Genomic DNA, 27,845 nt, shown 5'->3' on the forward strand with positions numbered 1-27,845 from the left:
TGAGAAAGGCTCCCGTTGATGAATTCCGAGAATCCAAAACAAATGTACGAGCCGTTTCTTCATTTGTATGGAGTGCTGTACATGTTAAATATAAGTTAAAAAAGTAAAAGAGCGGTTTAATTTCCAAAACGAATATATGCTTTGTTGTATTTTTGTTTCTCGTAATATCTTCTAATTTTGTTTTAGAATAAAAACAATACAATTAAACTGCTCTTTTACTTTTCTTTAACTTCTATTCAACGATAGGATGTAAGTGTAGGCTAATATTTCATTTTTTTACAGAACGTTTTTATTTCAATCCCCCCCCCCCCCCCCCTTGAAAATGTTACGTTTATTATCAGTTGTCTGAGCTGTGATTGTTTTTCCAACTACCTCAGCTAACATCTGTCAAATGTTCATCACTCATTCTTCTTGGCATAGAAACAAGTGGATGGCTTCAGAGACTGATTTGAAAACTCACGTCAACATAAACATTTTTATTTCATTGGAGATTTGGAGCCTACAAGTGGAAGAACGAACATCTTGTGGCCATTTGGCCCATCCAAACACTTTTGTTCCCTAAACAAGTCATCAGGGAGCAAAGCGGATGAAATACAAATTGTGGCCATTGCACTCCAAATAGTCACTTGCGCTAATGAACAAATTGTGGCCAGAAAATACTGTTTTGTGCTCACAAAAAAAGCAAACAAACAGAGCGCACCTTCATTACAAAGTGAAGTTGCCCATGAAAATACAAGTCATCTGGATTTTGTGCACAGCTTACAATCTAATGTCCATCCGTCACGTCTGCGAGCGTGCTCTTCACCCAGACACGTCCGTACCGCTTTCTTCTATGACATTCACAGCCTCAAAATGACTCCAACGGGTCACAAACACATTCGAGAGAAAGTCGCCAGCTCCACTTGAAGGCACTCCATGGTGGCAAAAAAAAAAAAAAACCATTCCGCTCACCTAAATCAAGTCCGTGAGGCTGCAGAATATGAAAGACGATGTTTTGTGGCCACAAAATGCGTGCTTGTAAGTCTGAGGTTCCGTGTAACTTAATTTGCTTTGAGCAGCCCTAGAAAAGCTAACAAATGCGTGTCGAGAGCTCCTAAATGCGTCTGAATATCAGAACCGACCAAGAAAACCTTCAAAGTGTCACATTTCAAAGATAAAGAAAACAAAAAAGTACCACAGAGTCGATTCATATAAAATAAAGAAAAGTGCACGTGAAAAAAGATCACGATTCAGTCTCGATTCAACATAGCGTGTTTTCCAGTCCGAGGCATGGTCACGCTTGATGAGGGAAGGCGGGCGCCTCGCCTCGCCTCGCACGCAGGATCAAAACTAACATGATTGGTCCAAAATATCTTCATGAGTTTTCCTTCAGACTTTTCAAAGATCCGTCACTTTGTTCTCCAGGGCGGCGGCGATCTGCTGCAGTCGTAGCGTCAGCTGGCGGGTCTGGGCGGCCGGGTCTTCGTCCAGGGACCCGATGATCTGCCAGAGAATCGGGAAAGGCGTTAAAGCTTCCGAGACGCCGGCAGCGGAAGCCGAGGCAGAGCAACGTTGCTTCTCACCGCGTCGTAGTATTTGCTGGCGTACTGGTACAGTTCGTGCAAGGCCAGCTGCGTGTTCAGCTCGTCCGTGTGTTGCTGCACACACACACACACACATACACACACATGCGCGCACTGTCACATCAATACGCGCAGGCGCAGGCGCGCGTCCGTACCCTGGACACCTCAGCAAGGTATGTGTTCATGTCCTGGTCGCTGACGGGAACCATCTGCCGGATTCCTTTGTAGTAACTGCCCAAGACAAATGTGGAACATTAATGTGTGTGTGTGTGTGTGTGTGTGTGTGTGTGAGCTCTTTTTGTGACTCACTCGTCCACCATCTTCTTGTAGGTGGAGATCTCCTTGGCGTAGAGCAGCTTGTTGCTCGGCGACTCCTAGAGAGAGGGCCAAACGCAAGCGGATGTCGACAAGCTGCCAAGATGGAGCTTTGCAGCGGCGCCGCGCCACGTACCCGGCTGAGTTTGTGCTCGCTCTTGGTGCAGGCGTCCATGAAGGTCTGGGCGATGACGTGCAGCGAGGCGTCCACCACCTCGTTCACGTGCACGTCAAAGACGAAGTGGGGGTTGCGCAAGATGTTCACCCAAAAGCGCAGCGGCAGGCTGAGGGCGAGCTCACGGTTAAAGGCGGCCCGGCCCGGCCCGGCCCGAGTTTGTGGCGAGCCGGCGGCGCCACCTGTTGGTCTTCCAGATGTGCAGCGTCTCCTCGTCCACGTTGTCGTGCCGCAGCGCCTGCTCGTCCAGGAAGTCGAAGAAGTACTTGACGGGAGGCGGGACGGCGGCGCTGGAGCACAGAACGCTGCGGAAGAAGTCGTCCACAAACTGCTGCAGCGTGCCCTGCACAGGCGCGGTCCGGCGTTAGCCAGCCAGCCAGCGCAAGCATCGGCTCGGGTTCCGCACCTTGACGGAGAGCAGGCGGGTCAGGTAAATCTCCGTGATGGCTTTGGTCATGGACTTGTCCTTCACGCTGCCTCGCTTGGACTTGACCTCGTCCAGCTCGTCGGGCGCCCGCACCAGGTGGAAGGTGTTGTCGTCCTCCGGCAGCAGGGCGTTCCCTAGCGCCGTCACACGGTCGGTTAGCCACTCCCATGGAGAAGCGCAGGCGCACGCTTACGTTCTTCAAAGTTGTCCGGGCGCTGGTGGAAGGACTGCGTGTGCAAAACCTTGGACAGAACCAGCGTGGCGTTGTCCCGAACCTGCCGGGAGCACGCACGTGATGTCATCGCTCGGGTGGCGTGATGACATCGTCGCCGATATTCTTACGTTGTAGTGAGCCAGAGTGTTGAGTCTCTTCCAGCGTCCTTCCTTCTGTGACGTCAGGTCAAGGTCGGACAGAATCTGACCGGTGGAGCCGGGACGCCACTCTGGACCGTAAACATCAAAAACGCCGCTCAGCAATCGATCGATCGATCGATCGATCCATCAATGAGATTACCGAGCGCCACGCTCTCCACTTTTGGCCTCTGCGAGTACGGAAGATTCCTGTACACTTGATCGATGATCTTCTCCTTCACCTGTGCAAAAAGTCCGTCAATGAAAAGTAAGGAGCCAATCAAATGAAGCAGAAGATCGAATGGAGCACCTGAGAAATGGTATCACAGTTCAGAACCTTCACCGGCGTCACATCTGGACCTTCGCCGTGCACCAGCACCTGCAGGGTCTAAAAACAAACAAACAAAGCTTACGCTAACTTCCATTAGCTTGGTTTCGCTGGATACGTTAGCATTGAGCTAGTGGCCAATGTTTGGTGACTGACCAGTACGGAATACTCCACGTCGTCTCCCAACAGCCCGGTGTCGTTGAGCGTGTATTTGGCCTTCTTGACCTTGGCGTCCACGGGTCCTTTCTCCACCTGGTGCTTGAGCGCCTTCAACAGTTTGTACAGCGGCTCGCCGGCGCTGTCCTGCAACACGCCAAACATGCGCCGTGTCAAGCGGCTATGCTAACGCAAATTGCGTGCGTCTGCTTCACCCTGAGGAACTGGTAGAGACAGACGGACATCCAGTTGCACAACATCCTCTCCACCACCGTCTCAGACCTCCTGAGCATGAGCTTGGGGTTCTTGTTGTGCACGTGCTCGTCGATGAGCTCCAGGAGGAGGGTCCTGGTGATGTCGGTGTAGTAGACCAGCTTGCCGTGCAGCGCCACCGTCAGGAGGGAGGCAAAATCGCCGCGGGCGCGCGCGTTGAAGTCCGGCTGCTTCTCCAGCGTGTGGATGAACTACAGACGGAAGATCAAGAAAAGCGGCTCCAAAACTGCTCCAGAGGCAAACGGGGAGTGGGACTGACATTGATGAGGAAGGGCTTGCTGTTGAGCAGGTTGGAGAACTGGTTGAGGGCCTGCGTGACGATGGCCCTGCGGGACTCCGGGAAGCGCACGCGGCCCGCCAGCACCGAGGCGGCGCCGTCCTTGGAGGGCAGGAAGAGGTTGCGGTCCGTGTACGTCTTGTAGTCCAGGAAGGGGATGCGCGCTTCGCTCAGCTCGCTCGTCTGGTCCTCCATCTCCATCATCAGGTCTGAAAGACCGCGAGGTCATTTTCTCTCGCTTCTCAACGTCACCTCACGTGTTTGGAGCCCACCTGTGAACTCCTTCTTGCAGCGATCCCTCACGCTCTCCTCCAGATTCTCCAGCTGATGCTTGACCTTCTCGTACTCGCGCTCGGCCTGCTGACTCTTCCTCCTGGGGCGAGAGGAAGTGAGTCGCCCGCCGGCCGGTGGCAGCGGCGCTCTAACCTGTAGCAGTAGACGGACACGGCGATGAAGAGCAGCATGGGCACCACCACGGCGGGGATGATGATGGCCAGGGGGATGTCGTCCTTCCACGCATAGTAGACGGAGCCCACCACCCACTCGCCGTGACCGAACTTCACCTGGACGAGGACGCGTCACGCGGGCAGCACGTCCAAAGGCATAGCGAGCGAGCGAGCGAGCGCTTACCACCAGCTCCAGAGGGTCGTTGGCGGCATCTCGCCGTTGGCGTTTAGAGCGAGCGCGGGGCTGAGACGACGGCGCGTCCAGGATCAACTTGTCGTCCTGTCGGTGTCCACAAGGGGGCGTCATCGCATGTCCAGATGGCGCAAATGGGCTCCTTACCTGAAGGATGCTGACGTTGCAGAAGGCGTCCCCGACGAAGGCCTGCGCCTCCAGCGCCGTCATGGCCTTGGCGAAGCCTCGACCCTGCGCTCGCCAGAAGGGGGGCGCCGGCCGCGTCAACGACGGACCGACCGCAAAGGAGGACGAGCGCCGACTCACGGTGACGATGATGACGCTGGTCTCGGCGATGACGGTCTTGGGGAGCTCGTTGAAGGTGGGGTCGGGGTGGTAGCTGAAGGCCTTGAGCTCCTCCTCGGCGTTGTCCAGCAGCAGGACGGTGCGCAGCGAGCGGCTGTCGCTCCAGATCACCGCCGGCGACAGGAACTCCAGCACGCTGTCGTTCTTGCTCAGCGACTCCTGGGCAAACTACAGACAAACGCTTCAGGCACCCACGCCGAGACGGGGGACGCTCCACGTCGGGTTACTACCTCCACGGTGGCGTTGTCCTGCGAGAAGTCATCGGCGACGGGCACCGCCTTCAACGTGGCCCTCTGGATCAGATGGAAGCCGCTCCCCGTCACCACGATGCGCCGCCCGCCGCTGAGCGAGCGAGAGAGAGAGCGACAAAAGCTCACGCAAACTTTTGCGCACAAAGCCGGACGGACGGACGGCGTCCGAGGCGCTCACCACACGAAGCTGGACTTGGGCGAGTAGTCGGCGATCTTGGGGTTGTCGGCGTACTGGAAGGCCGCCGCCACCTCCTTGCTGGTGTTGCGCCCGTAGTTCACCTTCACCGCCAGCGGGTCGGACGGAACCTTGGGCCCGCGGTACTTTCCCGTCTTACACGTGATGATGTCGCCGAAGGACAGGCTGAAGGGGAAGCAAAGGTGGATTTTGCCGCTTTCACGTCCAAGCTTCTCCAAACTTCCTTTCTCGACGGGCGGCTCACACTCGACAGGGGACTCCGCCCACCGAGACGGTGACATCTTCTCGGGAGGCCGTGTCCAGGTCTCGCCCGCCGATGGTGACCACGGTGCCGCCGGCCGCCGGGCCTTTGGCGGGATGCACCGTGTCCGGCTTGGGGTCCTGTACAAAAAGGGACGGCGGCTTTCTACTCTGCGCGGACGACCACGAGACGGCGACCCGGTGGACTCACCCGATAGGTGAAGAGCACCTGAGACCTTCCCGTGCGCCCTCCGTCCACCTCAACCTCCACCACGCCGCTGTTGCTGGACTCCACCGGCAGGTCGGACGGGGGCGTGCGCTTGGCCGGCCCGATCTCGCACACCACGCTGACGGCAAAAGCCAAGATGCTAAAATGTAGGGCGAGGAGCTTTCCTGTCCATCCGTACCTGGTGGAGACAGAGTATTTGTCTCGCAGGTGGCGACACTCCACGCCGGCCACGCTGATGCGCTTGACGTCGGCCTGCTCGATGCCCATGTTGGAACCTCTGACGGTCACCGAGATGCTGCCGTTCAGCGGCCCGAAGCGAGGGACGATCTGAAAAGCCCAAGAAGCGTCCCAATCAAAGAGCACAGGGAAGGGTCAAGGCCTGGTCTTACGTCGGTAATCTGGGGGGCGGGGCATAAGGCGGGCGGCGGCGCCGGACACAAGTGGCGGTAGACGCAGGCCCGCGAGGCGGCGCACCACACGCACTGGTACTTGGTGTCGGCGTGCTTGCACAGGCTGCAGTCGGCTCGAGACACCGAGCAGTTGTACACCGTCACTGTCAAACACGCAAAGACACGTTGAAGGCGGCGGCGGCGACATTTTCCCGCCTCCCTCACCTGTGAGCGTGCTGTCAATCTTGCGCTTGGTGTCCCGTTCGATGACGTGGAAGGAAACGTTCACCTCCTGCTGTTTGCTGTAGGAAAACTGCGCACGCGCAATGGGAAATACAGAGACCATTGATGACTCGCCATTTTCTCCCAAAGGAATCAAAACGGAATAACAGCAAACCCCCCCCCCCCCCAAAAAAGTCAAAGAGCCGTTTGCACGACGGTGAAGAAAAGAGCTTAGACTCGAGTCAGCCTGCAGGGGGCGCTGTCGCATCCCTTTTCATTTTTCAAGCCTATTAGTTATTCGAAGCATTGCGGTGCCGGATGAAAAGTAAATAGACTCTGGAAATACGAACGTCAACAGAGAGCAAGTTGAAATAAAAGCAGAAGAACTTCGGGAGGTCGTTACCTCGTATCCTCGAAATCGAAAGTTGGAGCCGGGCTCCTGCATCACCTCCTCCTCCGTTTCCTTCATCAGCTCCGTGCCCATCACGAATTTGCGGCCCTGACGGCGACATCCATTTTTAATCCTCGGCAAAGCTCGAGCCGTTTCGGTCAAACGAGCGGCGTCCTCACCGAGTAGATGTCCAGGTTGCTTCCCCGGAAGCTGATGGGCACCTCGAAGCCCACGGGGATCAGCAGCGGCTCCGGAGACTGGAACTGAGGACACCGCTCCGGCTTGGACCGACCGGCGCAAAAACAACAAGGTCAGATTGGCTCGCACGCCGTTGCAAAGGAAGGAAGGTAGGTAGGTCCAACCTGTTGAGGTTTGATAATGTGGCCGGCGTCCGCCGCGCCGTCCGTGTCGCTGCATCGGTGCTCTCGAGCGTTCCACTGGCAGCCCCACTCGCTGGTCACGCACGAGATGCACCTGAAAGGCACGGACGCGTTCAACCACAAAAAAAAAAAAGACAAACGGGCGGCTGCGTTTGCGAGTGGGCTCACGGCGTGTTGGGATTCTTCCGGACCGTCGCCGAACAGTTGTAGAAGCGATATCGTCCCGACGTCACCACGATCTTGTCGTTCACCACAATTTGCACGGGGATGGACACGTAGTCTGAACACACGGGCAAATGCGTGGCATAAGCCAACATCTGCTGGTGTCCCTCAAGGTTCTTTCACTTCCAAACTCATTTTCTGAGAAAGAGCGCCCCGCTTACCTTGATGCTCGGGGGTGGGCGGGATGTCGGCGGGGTCCGGCAGGGAACAGATGACGACGGCCGGGCTGCCCATCACCACGGCGCCGCTGAGGGACCCGTTGAAGAGGCAGCGGAGCCCGTCCGTCTGCCGGAGCCGCGGCAGCGCCGGCACGCTGATGTCCACCTGGGGAAGGACAAGCCACGGTCGCTCGGCGGCTTTGCCCAGTCAAAATACGGCCTTACCTGCTGCGTCTTGTGGCAGCTGAGGCTCGGCGGGTCGAAGGCCCGAATCTCCACGCACTGCTGATTGGGCGACCACAGCCACGTGTTCTCCACCGACGACCTGCCGCACTCCTGCTGCCTGGTGCACCTGCCACGGACGAGCCAGGCGCTAAGCTAAAGCGCCAAGCTAAGGCGCTAAGGCGCTGAGGCGCTATGCTAAAGGGCTTTGACCTACCTTCCCTCCAAAACACACCAGCCGCAGTAGGGATCCTTGAGGGACACGCAGGACTGACAGTCCGTCTTCAGGTGGCACGACTGCACGGGAACCTTGGACATCTAAATTCACCAGCCAGCAATAAAGACCAATGTTGGTTGGTTGGTTGTCACCGACGACGGAGGGGCCAAATGCACGGAGCACCTTCTTTCCGCTGGCGATGTACAAGTGCTGCAGCTGAGAATCCAGCAGCAGGTCCTTGTTGACTTTGTCGCCCGTCACTTCGTTGGACGCCCGCCCGTATAGCTCCGGGTGGGCCGACAGATGCAACTTGAGCACCTGGAGAAAAAAAACGGCAAAGTGTTTCTTTTGTGGATGGAAGACAAATCCAGTGCGACGTACTTCTCCGTTGGCCGTGCCCAGGAAGGCCACGGCGTGGCCCATCTCCACGGAAACGGCCACGGCGGTCACGACGCCCTTGCGGATCAGGGAGGGCTCGGCCACCAGCGCCACGTCGGCTTTGCCGGCCAGCGGCGACGGCAGGAACTCGGCGCCGCACTTGTACTTGGCCACCATATTGTGCTGAGGTCGGCGAAAAAAGATCAAATAAATGACAACGTGTCAAAGCGCGACCTCTCCCAAGGCTTACCTGATTGCTGCCGCTGCACAGACCGCCCGACTTGGTGGAGTACGGCGAGTAGACGGCCGGACTGTCGTGGATGAGGCCGCCGTCGCTGTAGCAGGCGCCGATGATCTCCAGCAGCTTGGTGTTGATGGCGCGCAGAGGGTACATGCCTGGCAAAACGACACTCAAGTTGCCCACGGTAGCGCCACTTTGCCGAGCAAAAAAGGACACCTACACATGGCCGAGGTGCTCGGGTCTTCGTCAGAAGTGAAGGTGACAAAGAGAACCTTGTCGGAAGCCAGGATGTGTCCGTACTTGCCCGACCGCGTCAGATTCTGAGCCAAAACCTCGCCCGGTGTCGTCACGTAGGCGGCCTGCGGGAGAACGTGGCGGCCAAAGAAACCATCGACGGGACTGTGAACTCACTTTTTCAAAAGAAGCCAAATACCTGAACTTTATTGAAGTGGTTGTCAGCGCTGCAGTTGAGCTGCAGCTCCGTGTAGGAGTAGTAACTCTGGTCGTCCTCGCACATCCGCGAGATGAAGGTGAAGTTCTTGGTGTCCTGCACGCCCAGCGTGCGCGAGAACAGGAAGTAGACGAAAGCGCCGTCCTTAAAGGCGAAGCGAAAGTCGTGCAGGTAGCGCAGCACAAAGGGGTTGGCCTGCACGGCCGAGGCGTCGATGATGTTCTCGAAGATGTTCCATTCGCCGTAGTCCCGCAGGATGCGCGTGGAGATCAGCTTGGTGCTGTCGTGGCTGCCGTAGCCTTTAGCGACCTAGCATCGGGGCGGGCGGGAGGAGCATTCAGGCGGCCGGCCGCTTGCCAAAGAATTTGACCCGAGTGGCTCCTCACCAGGAAGACGGTGAAGTTGTCTCTCTCCTTGGTGAAGTAGGACATGACGCCCACCACCGAGACGCTTTCCTCGGTGCTCACCACGTAGGACTTCTCGCCTTTGTTGTCGCTGAAGTAGATGACGTGCTCCACGTTGCTGAGGTTGTGCAGCGAGCAGATGCCCCTGTAAACGCTGCCGCACACCACCAGCCTGTCCTCGGCGCCGTGCACCAGGAGAAGCTTGTTGTGGTTGTCCGTCTCGGCCGCGTCCTCGCAGGTGTCCGTCACGGGCGGCGTGCACTGCCGGTTGTCCCGCCGGGGTCCCGTCTCCACGCGGGCTTCCACCAGAAGGTCGGCCGACAGCTGGTAGAGGGCGTTGACGGCGCCCGCGTACAGCCGCCCCGTGCGGGGGTCTTGGACCACGTTGTCGATGAGCGTGTCAGAGTGGAACTCGGGGTTCTTGGCGCGGGAGACGCAGAGGAGCACGCTCGCCGCGGTGACCAGGAACGGCCACGCCCAGCGGCGCGCCATCGCAGCTGCTCAAAGATAAACAGACAGGAGATCCCATTGAACTTGCGGTGTCCCGCAAGGTTCTTTCTTAGAGCCGCTTGCGTTACAACAATTGACGACCAGGCAAAATTTCAAGTCGGAGCAGGAAATCTTCAACACGCGAGGACTCATTTGTCCGAAGAAAACGACGAGCGCGTGAAAGTAAAACCCGACAGAGGACGGACACAATGGTGCCGGCGGGGAACGGCCGGGCCGGGCCGGGCCGGCACAAAGAGGCGAGCCAGCCAGCGGCACAAAGAGGGCCAGACACTGACGACATCGCCATCAAACTGGAGCCAACTTATCTTTCCATCTATGCTCTTGTATCACTTGGAATAAAAATGGTTGCATTTTTGGATGATTTGCCACTCGCAGATAAAAAGCGCAAGAAGCAAGGAAAAAAAAAAAAAGCAACGAGGTTTCTGCAAAATCCTTGCGGAATGCGCTCGCCCGGGATGACAGCGGGGAGAGGAAGTCCACTTCCTGCGTGGATGGCCGTCAACAACTTCCTGAGGGAGCCTCTTTGGGAGGTCACGACCCGGGTGGGGTGGGTGAGGGGGGCTTGTTGCACGGAGAACTTTGCCGCGCCTTCCCATGGCTTCAAAAAGGCAGGAGTTTCTGACCAAAACTTTTCCTGCCCTCATTCTGCAGCCCGCGTGCGTTCCATGTGGGCGACATACTAATGAGCAATTTACATAATGAACACAGCCAGGCATGGCGAGGCATGGCCAGGCATGGCGGGCTGCCCCCCCCCCAACCCGACGTTTGCATTGACGGCAGCTGACAAGCGACGCGGAGGAGGTCCGCAGAGCCGAGGATCTTGTGGGAACGTTTTGCAAATGACACACGCGCACAAATGCGCATTAGCCCATGCCGACACGCTTTAATGCCTGTTGGCAGCCGGCGGCGGGACACACGCAGATCACAGCGCTCGCTTGCTGGCTGGCTGGCTGGTGGCTGACTCACTCGCTTGGGATGAGACAAGCGTTCACAAAAAAAAATGCTTTTTTTGCTGACACGCCACTTTCAACTTGTCAGCTGCTGAGCCGCGCACGAGCCGGTGCATGTTTGGACTAACGGGAAAAGAAAACAAATAGAGCGGCAAAGCACTACTTTATCGAAGTGAAACTCTTGGGTTCAAACAGCTATGGGAACCTTCTGTGGGCCAAAGTGAAAAGTGATCCTGGCGAGACGTGACAGGCAAGAGAAAAGAAAAAAAAAAAAAAAAAAAGGGAAGGAAAAAAAAAAAAAAAAAAAAAAGCTGCGCCAGAAGAAAAAAAAATGACTATTTAAGGACGCGGGGGAGACTTGTTGAAAAATAAATCCCGCTCACCTGCTCACTTTTGGGGCGGGATGAGCTCCGAGGACATCAAGTGACTCAGCCCCTCCCCTTCCTGACGCACACAAACGGAAAAGAGAGTCAGATTTTCTCAAGCGCATTCATTCTGGTCAACAAGATGGTAGCAAAGCACTACTTTTGTCCGATTTGGGAGGGGGGCCATTTTGGAATGTTGACATCATAGTTTGAGTTGCCGCTCAGCGCCAGCGTTTAAGATGTCGCCAACTCACATTATTGGCAGCTCGGCAGCGCTTCAAAAGATGCGGCGAGTATCTCAAAGCGCCATCCGCTCGCTGACATCACACATGGCTCAACTTAAGAGGCCAAAGTGCTCCTAGCTTCTTTTTTTCCCCCCCAAAAAACAGCTTGAAGACATCACGTTAGCCAAGCGCCTCAAACGCGCGCTTGCGTTTACAACCAAAAGTTGGCCTTGAAAAACATAGCCACACTAGGATGGGGTTGAAGGTCACGAGGCAAGTCTCCTCACATGCAAACACGACCTTTGAACATTTGCAGGAAAACCAAATAAGGGACAAACACACACGCACACACACGCCACTAATGTGCAAACACACAAAGACTCACACTGCCCTTTTCTGTGCTAAGGGCCAACGTGTAGCCATTCTAAAAATTCTCCTAGCGCTGAACTAGTAGCACGCCAATGCTAACTAGCGTGGCATCCAGTCAAAGCGGCGTTGTGGAAGCAAAGCGGGAGCGGGAGCCGTCCTCTGACCTCGGCGACCTTGCTGCCCGCTGGCTTCCTGTGTGACAAAAGTTGTCAGTGTTCCGTCTTGCATCATTTTCCTCATCTTGTCACAAAGACAAAAACAACTGCTGGATGCCGAATTGTCATCGCATGACTCACCTCAAAAAAGAAAAACATAAAGTACATTTGGGAGGGAGGAGGGAAGGCCTCCTACCGCACCGGTCCAGCAACTCACTTGCCGACAAGTCACAAATTCAAACCACATTTTCTCATGACTCAGTCTTTACGAAATTGACAGCCAATCCTAAAAGCCACATCTTCACATTTGACAGCACATCACCAGATTGGTTCACATGTGGTCACCCATCAGAGCAAAAAGGACAGTCCTTATCTGGCTCACATTCCTATCCATTTTGGGGGTTTTGGGACTACGTGACAACTTGCTGCTCTTTTAAGGATTTTATTGAGCGATGTGGAGTGGTGCAATCAAGTGAGGTGTTGGCTTTCTCTTTGCAGACTTGCTCAACGGGATCAGCCCACGGAGCCTGTGAGAGGCTCCAGATGTTCTGCGTACTGATTGGTCCCAGACACATTCCACTCGTCCCCTCGTGCCAGATCGGCTTGATGGGGAGGGGGGGGGGAGAAAAACGCACGCATCTAGGTCGCCTGGTTAAACAGCAAGCAAGGCGCCTGTACCTCCAGCTTGGCGTGCTGCACATAACCCAAAGCAAAGCCATCGGCATTCGTGCCGAAGTTCACACCACAAGAGATCGCAGGCAAAAACAAACAAACGAAAGGCAGCAGCCGCCGCAGCCGCAGCCGCCGCCGCCGCTTCTCCTTGCCTTCAAAGTAGCAGCACCTGTCTGAAAAGTGCTTGAAAAACACTCGCACAATGCAGTTCAGAAGGTCAAACGCATGCCGGAAATTCCCAATCTCTCGCTAGTTGGTGGATCAGCTAAAGTTTGGTTCGGCGAGTCGACCGTCCCACGGCGAAGTCCGGTTGGACACTAAATAGCATGATTTGTGGTTGGAGTACGGGGAAACTCGCCACAGTGCTCGCGGACGCGGCGCTTGAGAAGGAGCCCGACTATTTACTGGACAAAGCCTGATGACTTACCTTCGAAGGCACCGCCGTCCCGTCCCGTCCCGTCCCGTGGTTTAGCTACTTCCAAAAGATGTCAAAGAGAAAAGTGCTCACATCCTCCTGCGCTGAAACAACTTCAACGACATTCCCAGGAAAACAGAAAAAGTGAGAAATAAAGCGAGTAGTCGCGCGCGTGGTGTAACTTGGCAGCTCCCGGGTGGGTGAGGAGCGTTTGCTTCTGTTCGGTTCGATTCGGTTCGGTTCGGTTCTTGCTCTTGTGGACGGCAAGCCAACTGCTGAGCGAGTGTGTGGAATTGGAATTGGAATTGAGATGAAGAAGAAGCATCCTCCTCTTCCTCCTCCTCTTCCTCCTCCCCCAGCTGGAGCGCCCTCGCGCGTCTGTCAAGGTGCCTTCAGGCGGCGTCGCCACTGGTCGGCCATCTTGGAACAGAGAACGCCTCTGTTGCGCCGCGCTCTAGTCGGCGGTGAGTTGGTTGATTTACTCCATGAAAATACTCGTCACTTGCTGAACTCGTGATAGTTTTACAAACGATTGGTTTAATGCAAAGCTTAATTACATTCAGGCTGAATGTTTGAATTTGAAAGCATTTTGCAAAAAGAGATTTCTAAATCCGTTTTTTTTTTCTTTGCTGTGAGCATTTTCAGTGGCGTTTTGGCCTGGCTGCTTCTGTCAAAGCCACTTAAGCAAGCGTGCTGCGCCCCCCCCGCTGCTAATTGGGCCTTTCTTTGCACACAGAGGAGCCTTTGTTGTTGGAGAATTAGCGCGAGGAGAAATCTTGCTTTCTAACGCTTCCGTGTTGCTGGGAAGGCAGAGAAGAAGACTCTGTTTTGAACACATGCACGTGTTCAGGGAACAAGGTATGGAGTAGACCCCCCCCCCCCTTTGCTCCATGATCAGACAGAGTTCAAAGGGTCAACATCAGGATCCCAGTCAAGAATTGACCTAACCCTGACCTCGCAAAACTCCAATCTAACCTGTTCCGAGTGCAAATGAGAGGTATGGAAAGCTGCTGGCCCTGAGGGCAGCTCCTCTAAAAAAAACTTCCAACACCTCATTAGAACACTGCCCACAGCAGAGGGGTGTGTATGTGTGCGCAAGGTGTCACTTATGAATAATTCATGAGCATGTAAATTAGATGGATGCAGGCACGCACACCTCAATTTGCGCGTGTGTTGGAAAAGCAGTGGACTCGGTGATATAATCCATCATGGAAATGGATTCAATGAAATGTTCATAATGAAGCTGCATTTAAATGGGATTACCGTGGTCCAATGCTTTGAATAAATACTCGTCAACACATTAGACTGAGGCTAAATGGTAGGGAAGTATTATTGCATGGATTATGATTCATATTTATGCTTTCTCAGGCTGCACTACTAGTGGAGCTCAAACAAATTCCTTTGATGGCATATCGTGTTAAACCTGACACAAAGTAAAACCTGCTTCAAATATGAACAAGTGCAATGGCTAAACACACACATGGAATTTGGAAATACGACTCCAAACAAGACCAACACCAAATGTTGGTCTATGTCGCCCTCTAGTGGGAAGTAGAAGACATGATGATCCCCAAAGGATGCATTTGTCGCCCTCTAGTGGTTCAACGACCGCATATCTCCAGCTCGTCATTTGTTTATAACAGGAGTGGGGAAAAGGTCCGTTTTGAGGTCATTGCAGCATGGACGAAAAAACATAAATGCGTTTGTGTGTGTTGTGTGTTGTGCGCTGCGGGTGTGTGTGTGTGTGTGTGTGTGTGTGCGTGTGCGTGTGCGTGTGTGTGTGTGTGTGTGTGTGTGTGTGTGTGTGTGTGTGTGTGTGTGTGTGTGTGTGTGTGTGTGTGTGTGTGTGTGTGTGTGTGTGTGTGTGTGTTGCTGGGGATGTCCACCACTTCCTGCGCGAGGGCAATTGGTCAGGCAGGCTTCAACTTTTCTCACACTGCCGACTTCGAGTAAACACGCATGCACGACAAATAAAGAAGATGCAAATTCATCGAAGAACTCATTGTTAATCTATTTTTAAATCATCCTGAGGATGTGAATTCAACTTGTATGCGCTGTGTGCGTGTGTAAACAGAAGAAGAGGAGTGGCTGAGTGGGAGTACTATTTGTCACACCCAAGGGAGATGATCAAATTGTGTGCGCGCGCACACACACGGCCTCTTGAAATGACTGGGGGCAATTGAGAGTATTCTTAATCCCGCGCGGATGTTTTCCAGTGTCTTTATCCTCCCGGTTAGGATGTTTCCATGGCAACAACATGAACGTGGTAATCGGTTTATGATGCTTCCACATTCAATCCTATAAAAGGACTACATTTAAGACTATGCATAATACTCCACTACTATATGTCTCCATGATATCATGTCTTGTATGATGCAGGATATCTCTTTTCAATTGAGTGCCATTTATTCTTTTGTTTGACAGCGCCCCCGTCCTGCAGTGGCTTGTACGACACATTAGCGCCGTAATTTGCAATATGTTCACATTGGTTGTGTAGAAATATGCAGTCAAAAAATGGTAAACGTTACTGATGTTTTTGCGTCCATTCTTTTTATGAATATGAGATGATTGTGGATTCTGATGCACCTACAGGCAATTTATGGCTATTTCCGGTGTTCATCATCACCTTAAAGACGTCGGAATCCCCCATTGGCAGTACTGCATCGAGTGCCAAAAGCTGCTTCTGACCCCGGGTGAGTGTCGTCCCCCCCCCCGCCGTGTATGTCCCACCTCTGCTTCTCATGACGACAGTCGGAAAATGCAAACTGCTCCATACCAAGCTTCATCGACCAAACGATCGATATAAGAGTCGTGTCGTCATGACGGGATAATGCATTTCTCGATAGACCCCCCCAAAAAAATATTTTTGTCATTAGAAGGTTTATATATCATCGGCCTTAAAATGAGACTTTTGTAAACCTGCTTTTGTGCAAAATGTGGATTGAATGTAGGATGCTCTCCGAAAGTGAGTGATGCTAACAAGCGGGACAATTTAAAATGTCAACACAGTTTGGAGCTTTCCTCTCGTTGAACGCATGCCCAATACAACCTTTATTCCAACACATACAATATTTGCTGTATAATTATTCATCAAATGAACATATTTCGGAATGGAGTTTGCACTGTGTCCAGCTATAACGCTCATTGAAACCAAATTCCACGATGGCGTCATAGATGTCTAAATGAAATAGTACAATCAATTGCATCGTTGTGGTTTCTGTTCTAGATTTCTCAATCATACTATTATTGATGAAATCTGATTTTTTTTTTTTTCCAAATGCACCAATTAACATTTGTTGAGCTGCCAACAAGTGAGCGATCCTCCTTTCCATTGCATTTGCATTGGACACGCAACACAACCACCTCCCTCCCAGTCGTAAAGTTTTGGAAATCTGATCGTCGATTGCGTCAAGGTAGCAGGAGTTAAAGCCAACTTAAGTGGAAGTTAAAAAAGCGCTGCCTTCATATTAAAGTGTCCGTCAGTGACGCATTTCTGAGGGGTCATACGTCACTTTTATCGCCCACGCGCACAACTCAAGTGCACATTTTAGAGTGATGTGTGAGAATGTTCTATTTGAGATTGCCAGCGCAAAAAAAAAAGATCAAGTTTGGGAGAGTCTTTTTGCTATGCAGGCAGACGTTTTATTTTGGAAATGACCGGAAGTAGCGTGTGTGCATTCCATCGAAGAAACGCGCGTCAGAATGCCGAGCAGCTGATCCTGGCGCGCGTCTAAAAATAATCAACTTTATTCTCCCCGGTCAGCTCACTCACACCACAACATCTTTTTCTCCTTTTTTTCTTTCTTTCTTTCAATCTTATTTTTCATTTGTCCTCCAGCAGGAATGAAAATTTGTCCGTAAGGATTGCGAGACTTCTGTCATCTTGTTGAGGTAAACCTTGGACTTTTCATTGCCACTTTTCTCACTGGGACAAAAAGTTAAGACTTGTAAGTTGCGTGCGCGGGTTATCTATCATTGACTTATTCACGCAACTATGACATCAATATGACGTCACCAGCGACCAATTCAACGAGTTGGACTATGTTTGGCACATTAGAAGTGGACGTCGATATTTGCGTCCCATATGGGGGAGCGTGTCAAGTGTCTTTAACGCTCACTTTTGCCCTCACAAGAATGAAACAACTCGATTTTTAACTTCATTTGATTGGATTCTGACACTATAAATATGACATCTATGATATATGATTACATCTTATGAGTGGGGGGGAGGTTCAATGCTCAAATGTTCCCGAAGGAAGAATAGCCGTAGAGCACTGCTAAGTGGCTGCCATGTTTGCTTGGCCACTTGTCAGCTGGCCATTTCTTCTTCACGTTGCGGTTGTCAGACGGCGGGCGAAGAAGCGCGGCCATGGGCTTGTCGTTTTGCGGCGAGAACGAGACCGGCTACAACGTGGAGAGCGGCGTGCTGAACAACGGCTGCTTCGTGGACGCCCTCAACCTGGTGCCTCATGTCTTCCTGCTCTTCATCACCTTCCCCATCCTCTTCATCGGTGAGAACACGCGACATCAGCACACCCAAGACGTGGTGCTCACTGATGTGTTTGTCAGGATGGGGAAGTCAGAGCTCCAAGGTGCAAATCCATCACAACACGTGGCTGCACTTCCCGGGACACAACCTGCGATGGATCCTCACCTTCTCGCTGCTCTTTGTTCACGTCTGCGAGTTTGCCGAGGGCGTGGTGTCCAACAAGTGAGTTGACTCTCCGTCCCCCCCGTATTTCGTGTGATGCCGTGTTGCGTTTGCACCTGACCGTAGGACGATGGACACCAACCACCTGCACCTCTTCATGCCAGCCTTCATGGGATTTGTGGCGGCCACCACCTCGGTGGTGTACTACCACAACATTGAGACCTCCAACTTCCCCAAACTTCTCCTGGGTGAGATTTGCACGACAACGATAGAAATAGTTCGACGACAAGTTTGTCCAAAGCGCACTCCGATTGTCGTCCACAGTGCTGTTCATCTACTGGGTGCTGGCCTTCATCACCAAATCCATCAAGCTGTGGAAGTTTGCCGAGGACAAGGTGGACGTCCACCAGCTGAGAGTCTGCATCACGGCGCTGCTGGTGCTGCTCTACGGCCTGCTCATGGCCGTCGAGGTCAACGTGATCAGGATCAGGGTGACTCCGTCGACCAAATGATGGAAGGTAGGCTCAAGTGCAAGATGGCTGAGTTTTATGTGGGTCCCGGCAGAAGTACGTCTTCTTCGCCAACCCTCAGAAGGTGAAGCCCCCCGAAGACTTGCAGGATCTGGGGGTCCGCTTCCTGCAGCCCTTCGTCAACTTACTCTCAAAGGTAAGAGGACAGGCCGATAGCCCGCTTCACTCTGAGCTGGAGCTCCGCCTCCGTTGCTAGGCGACGTATTGGTGGATGAACCCCCTGATCACGGGGGCCCACAAGAGACCCATCGAGCTGAAGAAGATCGGCAAACTGCCCATCGCCATGCGAGCTCTCACCAACTACCTGCAACTCAAAGACGCCTACGAGGACCAGAGGGTGAGTTCTGCACGACTGTTCAAATCAAATAACAGTTATTGGTGAGCCGGTCGATGGCGGTTCCCATGATGAGTTAGCTAGCGTGAAGCTAGCAGATGGTCAGCTCCACGTCTTCTTCCGCAGACGGCCGAGAACCCGGAGCGGGCGCCGTCCATCTGGCGCTCCATGTATCGGGCGTTCGGGCGACCCATCTTGCTCAGCAGCACCTTCCGCTACCTGGCCGACCTGCTGGGCTTCGCCGGCCCGCTCTGCATCTCGGGCATTGTCAAGAACCTCACGCTGGAGGGAGACGGCGGCTCCGCTTCCGACAAAAGGGTGAGTGAGGCGCCTGCTTCGATGGAGTGGAGTTGTACTTAGCGTGTCCAGCAGATGGCGCTACCTTTTTCTCACGGCGGCCGTCCGAGAAACCCATTTGGTCGTCAAGGGTTCCGATCCCCAAAGGGCGATTGGCTAAAGGTGGAAAAATCTCAATGTTGTCAAGGTGACGGCGTTTTTGTGCTGGTTTTTCACACTGGAATAATTCCGACAAATCACTTAGCGTGTTGACACGACTTGATGTGATTATGGCAATTTTGCGTGAATGATGGCTGGTCGGGTGGTCCCGCCGTCCAGTCAATGACTCACTGGGTGTGATCACAAGACTCTCTGGGAAATATTTTGCCCTTGGGAGCGGTGGCCTAGCGGGTCACTCGTCTGCCTCGCAGCTCTGAGGTCTGTTGACGAGCACCCGCCGAGCGCTCGCTTGTTGTCACAGCTGAAGGGCAGATGTTTGGATGTCGTTTGGATTGAGACACACCATTAGGTACAGCTACGTGTGTGTGTGTGTGTGTGTGTGTGTAGGAGAGATACTTGGGCGTCCACCACATGCTGTTCACCGAGCTGCTCCAGAACACGTCGGTTCTCGCCGTCCTGCTCTTCCTGGCGCTGGTGCTGCAGAGGACCTTCCTGCAGGCGTCCTACTACGTCACCATCGAAACCGGCATCAACCTGCGCGGAGCCCTGCTGGTGAGGCGTTGTTTGCGGGGTGCCGCACGGCTCACTGCTCAGCCCTTTTCTTCTTCCTCCAAGGCCATGATTTACAACAAGATCCTGCGTCTGTCCACTTCGAACATGTCCATGGGCGAAATGACGCTAGGCCAGATCAACAACCTGGTTGCCATAGAGACCAATCAGCTGATGTGGTTTCTCTTCCTATGTCCCAATCTGTGGGCCATGCCTGTGCAGGTATCATCACCGAGTCTGCCATTTTGAAGCAACCGCTATGAGCATTTTTTGTTGTTGTTGTTGTTGTTGTTCCACCAGATCGTGATGGGAGTCATTCTTCTTTACTACCTGCTTGGCTGGAGTGCCTTAGTGGGCGCGTCCGTCATTGTTCTTCTGGCTCCGGTTCAGTACCTCATTGCCACCAAGCTGGCCGACATGCAAAAGAGCACCCTGGTGAGCGAGCGTTCTTCTCCCCGCTTCCGACGTGGGAACCGGCCGCCAAGAGTTGTGTTTTTGCAGGAGCACTCCACCGACAGGCTGAAGAAGACCTCGGAGATCTTGAAGGGCATCAAGCTGCTGAAGCTCTACGCTTGGGAGAACATCTTCTGCGACAGCGTGGAGGAGACGCGAGGCAAAGAGCTGACCAGCCTCAAGACCTTTGCCTTCTACACTTCCATGTCCAGTGAGAAGACGGTGGAAAAGATGTTGTCGTTGTTGTTGGAATGCCCTTGCTATCGTGCTCTTGTGTCCTTGTGCAGTCTTCATGAACGCCGCCATTCCCATCGCCGCCGTCCTGGCGGTAAGCCCCTACCCGCAAATCATCAAACGAATCGCGGCGACCGGTGGCCGGAACCTTCTAAATGTCCGAGAACCTCCTCGCAGACCTTCGTCATGCATTACTTCATCACCAACACGGGTCCGAGTCCCGCCGAGGCCTTTGCTACTCTGGCGCTCTTCAACATCCTGGTCACGCCGCTCTTCCTGCTGTCCACCGTGGTCCGCTTTGCCGTCAAGGCGCTCATCAGGTGAGGCCGCCCCCGCCAGAAATCCCTAAGGAGGCAGGCGGAAACCTTTTTTTTCATCTTTTTCCGCAGTGTCCAGAAGCTGGGCGAGTTCCTCCAAAGCGACGAGATCGGAGACGACAGCTGGAGGAACGGCGAGGTGTCCGTCCCGTCCGAGGCGGCCAAGAAGCACCCCGGAGGGGCGAGTATTCCCGACTCGCCGCCGCAGAGCTGCTAACTTGCTAACAAGCTAACTTGCCTTTGTCTGGCTGAAGACCAAAGCCATCAACAGGAAGCAGCCTCTCCGCTACCAGATGGACAACTACGAGCAGCCGTCCAGGCGGCAGATGAGACCCAGCGAGACGGAAGACGTGGCCGTCAAGGTCAGATTTGATTCCGGCACCTTTTTCTTTGGTCTGAGCCGCTTTCATCCAAACTGCAACGTAGCCAAGATCTGGAGCAGATGTTTGTTATCACGACGACGTGACTCCCGAGGAAGCGGTCGATTCACACGAGAACGTCTTGCCCCGAGAGCGGCCTCACTTAAGGCGACGCTTCCTGTCGCATCCCCGCGGGGCGATGGCCCGCTCATTAGTCCGGCCGACTCAGAACTTGACAGACGTGATGGAGTCTGGACTTTTCCAGCTCGGTCCCGAAGGTATTAACCTGGGTCGAGGTCAACTACAGTGGGAAAAGCCCGCTTGGTCTTTGCGACGCCGCTGTCGCTTCCTGTTCTTGCGTTTGACATTAGACGGCCTCGTTCATTTCACGCAGCACAAGTCACGTACGGAAACCTTCCGATCCGCTTTCATTTACTCACAAACGACTCAACTCAGCCTTCAACGAGCCATGATGACGGAAGGTTCTCGCGACCCGACATGTTCCAGCGGAGATGGCGCTCGTGGGCCGGTGTCGCGCTGAGAGGGAGGGGGGGGGGGGGACGCTCTGATAAAATAAACTTAACGGGAACAAATAAACCAAACAGAGGAGAGGAATGTGAGCGCCGGGAAGCGGCCTGCCAGATCATCGGACGGGCGGGCGGGCGGGCAATCTGTTTTGGGATTAGCCGTTAGCTTAGCCGTCCGTGGCAGAGCGTGACGAAAAATCCTCTTTTCAGGTGAGCAACGGATGCTTCACCTGGGGAAGCAACCTGTCTACGTTGAGCGACATCAACATCCGCATCCCGACAGGTGACGTGGTCGTCGCTGACCTTGACGCCGATGGTGGCCAACGTTGCGCTTTTCAGGTCAGCTGACCATGATCGTGGGCCAGGTGGGCTGCGGGAAGTCGTCGCTGCTGCTCGCCATGCTGGGCGAGATGCAGAGCATCGGCGGACGCGTCCACTGGAGCAAGTAAGTCTGGTTGGCTGGCGTGGGACGCTTTTCTTTGCACCAGCTTCTGACGTCCTTACCGATAGCGAGAGGTTCTGCCAGGGGCCGTTCAGGTACTTTTCTTCCTCCGGAACTTGCGTCGGCATCTCACTTGATCCGTTTTTAAGGTCATGAACTGTCACCACGGAAACGTTTCCTTAAACGACCGCATGTAGCATGTTAGCATGTGTTGTTAGCTCACGCTAAAGTGCTGCCTTTGACAGCCACCTGGAGGCGGCGGAGGGCGAGGCCGGCGACCAAGCCGCAAGGTAGCGGACAGACCTCCTGTGACATCATCAGAATCATAGTGTTTTGGCTCCTTGAATCATCATTGCTGGAGAACATTTTCTTTTTATCATTTTCATTTGACTTTCTTTTTTAAGTTGGAGACTCATTTTGTGCTCCTTGAGTGAAGTGGCCGCTACACATTGTGTTTTCAGCATGATGGCATCCTTAACACTCATGAACCCGAAGCCAGCTGCTTTTTGCCAACTTCATGTTCTTCTCCCTCCCTCCTTCCTTCCCTCCCCGGGCGAAGCTTGATTGTCCTCACTCTTGTTTTTGCTGTGTCCATAGCAAGAACCGCTACTCGGTGGCCTACGCCACCCAGAAGTCGTGGCTGCTCAACGCCACGGTGGAGGACAACATCACCTTCGGGAGCCCCTTCAACAAGCAGAGGTGACATTGGAGAAAAAGCGGCGCTGGGGCCAAGAGCTTTTTGATGGATTCCGGATTTTGCCACGTCAGGTACAAGGCGGTGATCGACGCCTGCTCTCTCCAGCTGGACATCGACCTGCTTCCCTTCGGAGACCAAACGGAGATCGGGGAACGAGTGAGCCTCCCTCCGCTCCGCTCCGACTTTGCTCGCACGTCGACCCGCGTTTGCTCCAACGTCTGCTTTCCCGCCAGGGCATCAATCTGAGCGGCGGGCAGCGCCAGAGGATCTGCGTGGCTCGAGCGCTCTACCAGAACACCAACATCGTCTTCCTGGTGAGGCGTCACAAAACTCAAGCGGCGTAATCGCATTAGAGCAATTAGATGGCGTCAGACGGAAGCGACGCCCGCCCGCCACGTGTTTGTTATCCCGTCGCCGCGGCGACGGCAACTCCGCTTGATTCCGATCCTCCGTCATCCGGGCGAGGTTAAGCGGTGACGACGCCGCGTTGGGAAAACGTGCCCGTTGTCACGGCGACAGCTTTCTTCTCCCTAGGACGACCCCTTCTCCGCCCTGGACATCCACCTGAGCGACCACCTGATGCAGGACGGCATCCTCAAGTTCCTGCAGGACGACAAGCGGACCGTGGTTCTCGTCACGCACAAGCTGCAGTACCTCATCCACGCCGACTGGGTCAGTCCGAGTCCGGCTAAGCGAGCCAGCCAGCCAGCCAGCGAGCGGACGCGTGTGGCCCGTCGAGCGGCGCCTGAGCGCAAACTCACCCCTGCTTCAGATCATCGCCATGAAGGACGGCTCCGTGTTGAGGGAAGGAACTCTGAAGGACATCCAGACGCACGACGTGGAGCTCTACGACCACTGGAAGACGCTCATGAACCGGCAGGACCAGGAGCTGGAGAAGGTCGGGCTCTGGCCTCCTTTTTTCTCTCTCTCTCTCTCGAGCCTCTGACGGCTTTGCTCCACGCAGGACATTGAGCAGGACAGCCAAACCACCCTGGAGAGGAAGACCCTCCGCCGAGCTTTCTACTCCCGAGAGACCAAAAACCAGATGGACGACGAGGATGAAGGTAGGTGAGCTTCATGTTTGCCACGATGGCTTTCAATCCACCTTGGCATCCTATCAGAGGAGGAAGAGGAGGAGGAAGATGAAGACAACCTGTCCACCACCACAAACAGGAGATCCAAGGTCCCGTGGAAGGTGAGATGATCTTGATCCTGAGTTTCATTGGCCATGCTGACCACCATGACTGGTAATTGTCAGGACTGCTGGTGCTACCTCTCCTCGGGTGGCTTCTTCATGGTCTTCCTCATGATGTCCTCCAAGATCCTCAAACACTCGGTCATCATGGCCATCGACTACTGGTTGGCCATCTGGACCTCCAACCGCACCAACCAGACCGTGGTGGCGGAGGCCAACGGGACGTGCCAGGTCCGAGCGCTCAACAAAAGCCCCGGCGACTCAGAGGTCCGCTAGTGCCATCGATGGGTGCATTTGCAAGAGATGTTGCGCAATGTCTGAAGCGGGCCCGCTTGCAGGACTCCTTCTACCTGACGGTGTTCATAGTTCTTTGCGCGGCCGGGATCGCGCTGTGCCTCATCACCTCGCTCAGCGTGGAGTTCTTGGGGCTCTCCGCGGCCACCAACCTCCACCACAACCTGCTTAACAAGATCATCCACGCTCCTCTCAGGTGGCTCCTTCTTCACAGAGTTCTTCTCTGGCGGGAACTGCATTGTCCGTCTTTCCTCTTACCAGGTTTTTTGACATCACCCCCCTGGGGCAGATCCTCAACAGGTTCTCAGCTGACACAAACATCATCGACCAGGTACGTCTTTGTTGGGCAATGTGGATCTTCGCTGACATCCGCTCTGCTCGTCCTCCAGCACATTCCTCCTACCCTGGAGTCCTTGACGCGCTCCAGCTTCCTATGCTTGTCCGCCATCGGCGTCATTTCCACCATCACGCCTTACTTCATCATCGCCCTGGTGCCCCTGGCCGTGGCCTTCTACTTCATCCAGAAGTACTTCCGGGTGGCCTCCAAGTGAGTGAGAAGCTGCAGAGGTTCTTCAGCAGGCGTTGGGACCAATTTTCTGCCCCCCCCCCCCCACCAGAGATCTTCAGGACCTTGACGACTCCACGCAACTTCCCCTGCTGTGTCATTTCTCCGAGACGGCTGAAGGTCTCACCACCATCAGAGCCTTCAGACACGAGGCCCGCTTCAAGCAACGCATGCTGGAGCTGACCGACACCAACAACACGGCGTACCTCTTTCTCTCGGCCGCCAACCGCTGGCTGGAGGTCCGCACGGTGAGGCTGGCCTTCTTCTGCTGGTGTCGTGGTGAGAATCATCCGCTGATGTCTTCTCCCGGCTTTCAGGACTACCTCGGAGCCGTGATCGTGCTGGCCGCGGCCGGCGCCTCCATCTGGGGTTTGCGTTGCGGCCAACCGTCCGGAGGTCTGGTGGGCTTGGCCCTCACGTACGCCTTGACGGTTGGTTTCGTCACCGGACGACAGAAGCCAAAGAACATCCGAGGAACATCTGCTTGCGTTTCGGTGCAGGTCACCAACTACTTGAATTGGGTGGTGAGGAACCTGGCCGACTTGGAGGTGCAGATGGCGGCCGTCAACAAAGTCAACAGCTTCCTCGGTACCGAGTCTGAGAACTACGAGGGATCCATGGGTGAGTCGGACGCCGCCCCGTGGTCTTTGGAAGCTCCGAGCAATTTGGGTGTCCCGCAGATTCCTCTCAGATGCCGGAGACGTGGCCCGAGCACGGAGAGATCAAGATCCAAGACCTGTGCGTGCGCTACGACCCCATGCTCAAACCCGTGCTCAAGCACGTCAACGCTTACATCCAGCCGGGTCAGAAGGTCATTATTCCAGATGGAGATGGCTCGCGGTCCCATTCTTCTTCCCCTCACGCCTCGCTTTTCTGGCTAGGTGGGAATCTGCGGCCGCACTGGAAGCGGCAAGTCCTCGCTCTCCTTGGCCTTCTTCAACATGGTGGACATCTTTGAAGGTGAGTCTCCTCTCTTCTCCTCATTCTTTTCTCCTTTTGTTTTGACGTGTGTTTAAAAGAAAAATGTTCCCGGCTTTCCGAGCTTCCCTTTTTTGGGAAAAGTGGCGCGAAGGCCTGACGGTTGTTGACATGAGATCATTTTGCTGGTGGTGGAGATGTCAACAACTGGCCATTATTTGATTTCTAATTTTGAACAATAATCATGGCGTATCGCACACTTGGCAGATGAAACGCATTCCTTACCAATTTTCTTTTTCCATTCTGTCTTCCACTTTCACATTGGAATGTGTCTCTCTTTCTTTTCCTCCAGGAAAGATCGTCATCGACGGGATCGACATCTGCAAACTTCCTTTGCAGACGCTGCGGTCTCGGCTGTCCATCATCCTGCAAGACCCCATTTTGTTTAGTGGCTCCATAAGGTCTACACACACAGATCACTTCCTGTTTACGTTCCAGCCTGGCTGTTTGATTTAAGTTGTAGTTTTGGTTTTTTTTTTTGGGAGGCAGCTGCAGTGCTTCCGATCAATCTTTTTGGGATGGCGGATTCGCTTTCTATTGTTCGTATCAGGTTGGCCAAATATAGCGGACTTGTCAAGTGGGCCACTTGAGAGGGGCTCCGGAATGGAGCCTTGCGGAACACCGCTCTGCTCCGAAGAAGCTTGTTCTCGCAGCAGGAAGTGGGCCAGAGACCTCGTGTGACTTTTTGCCTGGCTGTGTTTGTTTGGACTGTGCGTGCGTGCGTGGGTGCACGCGTGGGGTGAACGGTCGAGTGTTTCACACCGCTCACGGCGTGTTTCTGACGCATTTGCAAACGGCGTGACCTTCCGCAGGTTCAATCTGGATCCGGAGCGGACGTGCAACGACGAACGGCTGTGGGAGGCGCTGGAGATCGCGCAGCTGAAGAACATGGTCAAGGCGCTACCGGGAGGACTCGGTACGGACGCCGGCGCGTTTGCTTTTATTTACCCGGGCCGCCTTCTCATGGGTCGCCCGTCCTGTTTTGCAGATGCGGTGGTGACAGAGGGCGGCGAGAACTTCAGCGTGGGGCAGAGGCAGCTCTTCTGCTTGGCTCGGGCATTTGTGAGGAAGAGCAGCATCCTCATCATGGACGAGGCCACCGCCTCCATCGACATGGCAACGGTGCGTGCGTGATTGCACGTGTGCGCCCAAAAGTTCCTCAGCGCCAACCATTTCTTGACAATGAAGCATTGAAATTGTGTTTTTGCGCGTTCAGGAGAACATCTTGCAGAAAGTTGTGATGACGGCGTTTGCCGACCGCACCGTCGTGACCATCGCAGTGAGTGTTGTGGATTTTGCACGGTTGCTTCCTGCTTGGCCTTTGCGTCCTTTTCCAGCTTTCTGAAAATTTCAACTTGCTTTTGCCACTCTGTCCTGTCCTGTCCTGTTCTGTTCTGTCCTGTCCTGTGCTAACCCTTCAGCACCGCGTCTCTTCCATCCTGGAAGCTGGGCAGGTGCTGGTCTTCTCCTCTGGGATTTTGGTGGAATGTGACTCGGGTCCCAACTTGCTAGCACAAGAGGAGAGCCTCTTCAGTGTGCTAGTGCGAACACACAAGTAGAACCGGACCGGACCGGACCGGCCCGGCCCACGTGGACTCGACCCCAGCCACTCCTATTCTCTCTATTCCGTTTCTTCTTCTTCTTCTTCTCGCCACCGGGGCTGGTTGTGGTCCTGGTTAGTAGCAAAGAGTCACATCGTGGGTTGAGTTGCTCAGCGTGTGTCCCGCTCCCCTCCCCTCCCCTCCTCAGCACCGCGTGCACACCATCCTGACGGCCGACCTGGTGATCGTCATGAAGCGCGGGAACATCCTGGAGTACGACAAGCCCGAGACGCTTCTGGAGCAGGAGGACGGCATGTTTGCCTCCTTCGTCAAGGCTGACATGTAGACGCACGTGCGCGAGTGACACTTGTTGATCACAATGCTTGGGACGTTTCAGTTTGACTCGGGCACTGAACGATGAGCCCAAAAACAGGAAAAAGAACTTCAGTATCATGTAACAACACATTTTCTGGTGTGGCAGTAACACATGTTGGGCCGAGCGCATGTTGTTTTCTTCACAAGATGACTTCTTACCTTCTGCATCACGTGTTGCTTTGATTCCTATTCAGCATTGGTACAATGCAACCGAGTCGTGTGCATTAAAGTCCTTTTCTAATCTTTTCA

At 54.2% G+C, this 27,845-nt stretch overlaps 2 protein-coding genes across 8 annotated transcripts; one reads left to right on the forward strand and one right to left on the reverse strand.

Moving 5' to 3' along the window:
* Window positions 1-456: 456 nt before the first annotated feature.
* Window positions 457-13,412, reverse strand: LOC147040446 (plexin-B2-like). 3 transcript variants are annotated; one of them, XM_085902761.1, is made up of 41 exons: window positions 13,112-13,412; window positions 11,283-11,343; window positions 9,422-9,936; window positions 9,018-9,344; window positions 8,805-8,943; window positions 8,594-8,739; window positions 8,347-8,526; window positions 8,149-8,283; window positions 7,966-8,066; window positions 7,752-7,878; window positions 7,530-7,692; window positions 7,315-7,426; window positions 7,129-7,240; window positions 6,946-7,047; window positions 6,779-6,874; window positions 6,379-6,466; window positions 6,154-6,317; window positions 5,943-6,091; window positions 5,747-5,882; window positions 5,540-5,676; window positions 5,278-5,460; window positions 5,079-5,190; window positions 4,810-5,016; window positions 4,651-4,734; window positions 4,495-4,590; window positions 4,291-4,427; window positions 4,137-4,237; window positions 3,847-4,073; window positions 3,530-3,778; window positions 3,315-3,461; window positions 3,141-3,218; window positions 2,994-3,072; window positions 2,822-2,922; window positions 2,673-2,754; window positions 2,459-2,613; window positions 2,235-2,395; window positions 2,014-2,161; window positions 1,872-1,936; window positions 1,718-1,793; window positions 1,563-1,637; window positions 457-1,482 (listed from the first exon to the last, which is right to left on the reverse strand). In XM_085902761.1, the coding sequence occupies exons 3-41, from the start codon at window positions 9,929-9,931 to the stop codon at window positions 1,378-1,380; spliced, it is 5,592 nt and encodes a 1,863-aa protein (XP_085758887.1). In that variant the 5' UTR covers window positions 9,932-9,936; window positions 11,283-11,343; window positions 13,112-13,412; the 3' UTR covers window positions 457-1,377. The 3 variants fall into 3 exon arrangements, with proteins under 3 accessions (XP_085758887.1, XP_085758888.1, XP_085758889.1); XM_085902762.1 differs by lacking the exon at window positions 13,112-13,412 and adding an exon at window positions 11,519-12,609; XM_085902763.1 differs by lacking the exon at window positions 11,283-11,343.
* abcc9 (ATP-binding cassette, sub-family C (CFTR/MRP), member 9) lies at window positions 12,815-27,810 on the forward strand. Of its 5 annotated transcripts, none has more exons than XM_085902769.1 (42): window positions 12,815-13,563; window positions 13,836-13,957; window positions 15,692-15,792; window positions 17,446-17,610; window positions 17,669-17,810; window positions 17,877-17,998; window positions 18,075-18,241; window positions 18,315-18,416; window positions 18,477-18,617; window positions 18,741-18,932; window positions 19,458-19,622; window positions 19,686-19,841; window positions 19,920-20,054; window positions 20,121-20,283; window positions 20,360-20,400; window positions 20,484-20,626; window positions 20,696-20,804; window positions 20,878-20,985; window positions 21,720-21,792; window positions 21,849-21,954; window positions 22,549-22,650; window positions 22,720-22,804; window positions 22,882-22,962; window positions 23,183-23,320; window positions 23,421-23,546; window positions 23,613-23,712; window positions 23,770-23,843; window positions 23,907-24,110; window positions 24,182-24,333; window positions 24,399-24,468; window positions 24,527-24,684; window positions 24,755-24,950; window positions 25,020-25,133; window positions 25,203-25,323; window positions 25,383-25,513; window positions 25,584-25,662; window positions 25,973-26,081; window positions 26,493-26,596; window positions 26,669-26,802; window positions 26,897-26,959; window positions 27,102-27,221; window positions 27,430-27,810. In XM_085902769.1, exons 3-42 carry the CDS (start codon window positions 15,699-15,701, stop codon window positions 27,565-27,567), a joined length of 4,923 nt encoding a protein of 1,640 aa, XP_085758895.1. In that variant the 5' UTR covers window positions 12,815-13,563; window positions 13,836-13,957; window positions 15,692-15,698; the 3' UTR covers window positions 27,568-27,810. The 5 variants fall into 5 exon arrangements, with proteins under 5 accessions (XP_085758895.1, XP_085758893.1, XP_085758890.1 ...); XM_085902767.1 differs by lacking the exon at window positions 27,102-27,221 and adding an exon at window positions 16,938-16,990 and having other exon boundaries at window positions 12,818-13,563; XM_085902764.1 differs by lacking the exon at window positions 27,102-27,221 and having other exon boundaries at window positions 12,818-13,563.
* The last annotated feature ends 35 nt before the right edge of the window (window positions 27,811-27,845 follow it).

The sequence above is a fragment of the Syngnathus leptorhynchus genome, chromosome 21 (genome assembly GCF_054491065.1).
Source record: "Syngnathus leptorhynchus isolate UIUO chromosome 21, UIUO_Slep, whole genome shotgun sequence".
Classification (NCBI taxonomy): Eukaryota; Metazoa; Chordata; class Actinopteri; order Syngnathiformes; family Syngnathidae; genus Syngnathus; species Syngnathus leptorhynchus.